We start from the raw sequence: 3,647 nt of genomic DNA on the forward strand, positions 1-3,647 counted from the left end.
ATGACAAATAGTAATACATCTGATGTAAACGCACTGAGTGCTGTGAGTGGATCTTTCTACAAATGGCTCGAGGATGATGTTGTGGATACTATAGCAGGTGTGGTTATGTCAATCATTTTCGTGGTCGGAATGATTCTTAATATTATAGTTATCCGTGTTTTATCCTCTAACTATCACATGACTATGACAAGTAAACCGGTGTTTGTCCAGTTGATCGCTATAGATTTTGTGACATATTGTTTTATTATTCTACCCGGAATTGTATCAGCATTTAAAGACTCGATTACATTTCCAGATGCATTATGTGTGATAAACGGACTATTTATAATGATATGTTTCCTGGCTTCCTTCTTCTTTATGACAATTCTCTGCTGCGAAAGGGCAATACGTCTGTGGAAACCGACACTGCACGAAAAGATCTTTGAGAAAAGGAGGTATTGCTTTCTTATTGTGATTGCTGTGTGGTTAGTGTGCGCAATCGCATCAGCACTTCCGTTTACCGGATACGGGCAGGTGGAACACATCCCTCTCCAGCAACGATGTGTTTTACACGGCGGAAACCAGATCCATATACATTTACTCTTTGTGTTTGGAATATATATCCCGTCTGTTGCGGTATGCATTTGTGGGGTTTTTACATATAACCGGAAACGGCAAATTGTTTTTTCTTTATCTAAGATAAACAAACAAGTCGAAATGATAAATCTTAAACTCGCTAAAAGAACCGAGGAAAGTAAAACATTATCCGCGACAGGTCGACGTTTTAATGAACAAACGAATTTATGCGTAAGCGAAATGGTAGAAGGATCTGCAAATTCTTGTCATACTATCTCTCAATCAGTGATGATTCCTGGTGATACATCCGTATTAGAAAAGCAACATAACGTAAAGCCGGATGACATCAACCATATTCTACCTGATGATACATTTAATCACAAACTAACACATGATATAGAAGCTGGGGTCGGTCAAAACGTAGTGGGTGGACCAATGACATCGAGATCAGAAAATGATACGAAACGAGATATATTATGTCGAGGCGTTACTGGTGATGAAACTAAATTATCAAAAGTTAAAGTCATGTTCACAGTTTACGAATCTTCCTCGGAAGAAAGGGACGTAACTCTAGCCGTCAGCTACATTTTGATGTTTATTGTGGTAATGGGTTTGTGGCTACCGTATGTGGTACTGTCCTATGCAGACGGTGACCATAATACTCTTTGGGGAGGCTGGTTCACCCTTGTCGGGATGGTATCCGATATATCCTATTGTATCAAGCCAGTGGTGTACCTTAGTCACAACAAGGTCTTAAAGAGGGCGGCTATGGCGTCATTTCCGGAGTCTGTAAAAAAACGAGCAGCAAAAACACAAGAAGCACTCTTGAAAATCGGGAAGAAACTCGATAGTCTCGTTTTTATTCAGATTCCAGATACCAAATCATTGATAGATATAGAAAGGGATAGAGTACGTGTTTCCCCGACAACAAATTGATACAAACGGTTTCACGTTACAATAGGAAAACGAGAATAATGTATGTCAAGTGACTCGAAAATGGAAAGTAGAGATCGCTTCCTCAAGTTAGATTAAAATTATGTAGATGGAACTGTTATTACTTTAACATGAAGGCTGTTGAATATAACATGACTAAAAGGTTTGCTGGTTCGGGTCTGGATAAAAGAATATCCTTCGGATGGTGTCATTTCGTGTCTTGTAATTAAACCTAGTACAGAGGAGAATGAAGCAAATAATGTATGAACAATACATACATGACACCTAAATGTAGACTTTTTATGGCCAACAATTATTTTCCTACCCTAAACGAATGTTTTTGTACAGAACCTGGTCAGGACGCCCCAAATAAACGTATCGTCTTGTATACTGACGTTTCTGTCGTTAATTCAACCTAAGACGTCGAATAGAAAGCGATGAATCTGTTACTATGGTTTTGTATATCTAATGCTATTGAACATATTGTTACTATTGAACTTTTGATAGGGTGGATTACATTGTCCTGGGTTTATTGTATATATCAACTCACATAACGTTCATGGATTTATCAACCTATCAGCAAATAATAGCAGGTATAACCTTTTTTCTGATAGAAATCAGTTTTTAATTAGAGCTAACATATTGTAACAAAATCATTTTGTTTGCCTACATTGAATTTACTGTTGCAAGATCAATCGGGCAATCTATCGTTTTTGAAAGGAAATGAACCATTAAGGATGTGTGGCTTGATGATTGCTGTACTTTATAAATATTCTGATATATCTTTCACTATTAAATCAATCAAGTTAATTAAGTTCAAATGCTCTGTATGTGAGTTCCCTTATCCCCAGTAACTTACATCTTGCTTCTAAGCAAGAAATATAGGATGACATCATTAAGACTGATTCAAATGAATGTGAGATCTTTCCGGTATCAGAATGACACTGGAGTATTTTTTCTTTTGATTTCATTGATTCTGATATCTTAACCCCTTTGTGATTCATCCCTTCATGACACGGAAGTCGATTGTGGTATTTTATTATCAGAAGAAGGTATGAATTGTTGGCTAGAAATTTCAGTTCAGCTTTAGTGTGCTCAAAATGGTACAATATTTTAAACATTTTAATAAAGTAAGGACGAGAAAGGTTCATTGTGTGTTGGAATTTGAAACAATATTGTGATAAAGAAAGGATTGCGGAGAAATATATATATAGATATATACACGAATGAGAGCCAATTGTATACATATCTCCCTCAGCGTTCGACACAATAGCGTGGATATCACAAATATCAGAGGTAGTTAACCTATTGTCCCATGATCATGATACTTTATATATTAATCTGGCGAGCCTTTGTTCATCATGAACCGTACGTATAGCGTGTGTTGATTTAAACAAGATATAGACATGTGATATTACTGAACAGGTTGAGTGCTTTGATCTTAGGACACAGATACCACACACATATGTGACAAAGCGAGATCATATGAATGATTTGGTTACTGGAGGTGAAGCTGGCCTCATAGAACACACTTTGATGTTATTTTTACCTGTGAATTTTGAGCTCTTTATGTCTATTGTTGGTATATACTATATCTACTTAGTAATTGCTGATTTGTAAATGCGACTATTATTGGCTATTAATGTACTTTCACTATGTTATAATTTCAGGTGTTTACTGCCAAAGTTTATATTATACTTACCAAGTTCGTAGTATTGATCTGTCGATGTGTAACTAATGTAAACAAAGAGTATAGTTAATTAGTTGGTATATATAGTTTTGTAATGTTTAGTGCTGTCGCTATAGACAAGATCCAGCTGATCTGTAATGTAGTGTTCATAACACGATACAACTATGTGTTATACAGACACTAGTATCATATTTATATATATATATGATCTATCTTTGTATATTTAACTGCTAATATCGCCAGTAGGTGTACTAGCCTACTTACTTTGATGTCTAACGTATAGGTGATTGGTTCTATTTAGGTAATTATTTTCGGTCACCCCGTGACCTATTGGTCTATATACATGTATCGTTGTATACGTTTTTGTCTATTCAGTTCTAAACACCATAAGAACTCTATAAAATTATGTTGTCATGAGCATTGTCAGTTGAACGTTTTATTTATAATTTCCTTTGTCACTTATTGAATA

General features: G+C 35.7%; 1 protein-coding gene across 1 annotated transcript; it reads left to right on the top strand.

The window, feature by feature from the left end:
• On the top strand, positions 1-1,491 carry LOC132546213 (uncharacterized). The gene has a single exon (XM_060209923.1). The coding sequence runs from the start codon at positions 1-3 to the stop codon at positions 1,489-1,491; it is 1,491 nt and encodes a 496-aa protein (XP_060065906.1).
• Positions 1,492-3,647: the final 2,156 nt, after the last annotated feature.

This window comes from Ylistrum balloti, unplaced genomic scaffold (assembly GCF_031769215.1).
Source record: "Ylistrum balloti isolate Yb309-2 unplaced genomic scaffold, AGI_CSIRO_Ybal_v1 Utg369876, whole genome shotgun sequence".
NCBI classification, from domain to species: domain Eukaryota; kingdom Metazoa; phylum Mollusca; class Bivalvia; order Pectinida; family Pectinidae; genus Ylistrum; species Ylistrum balloti.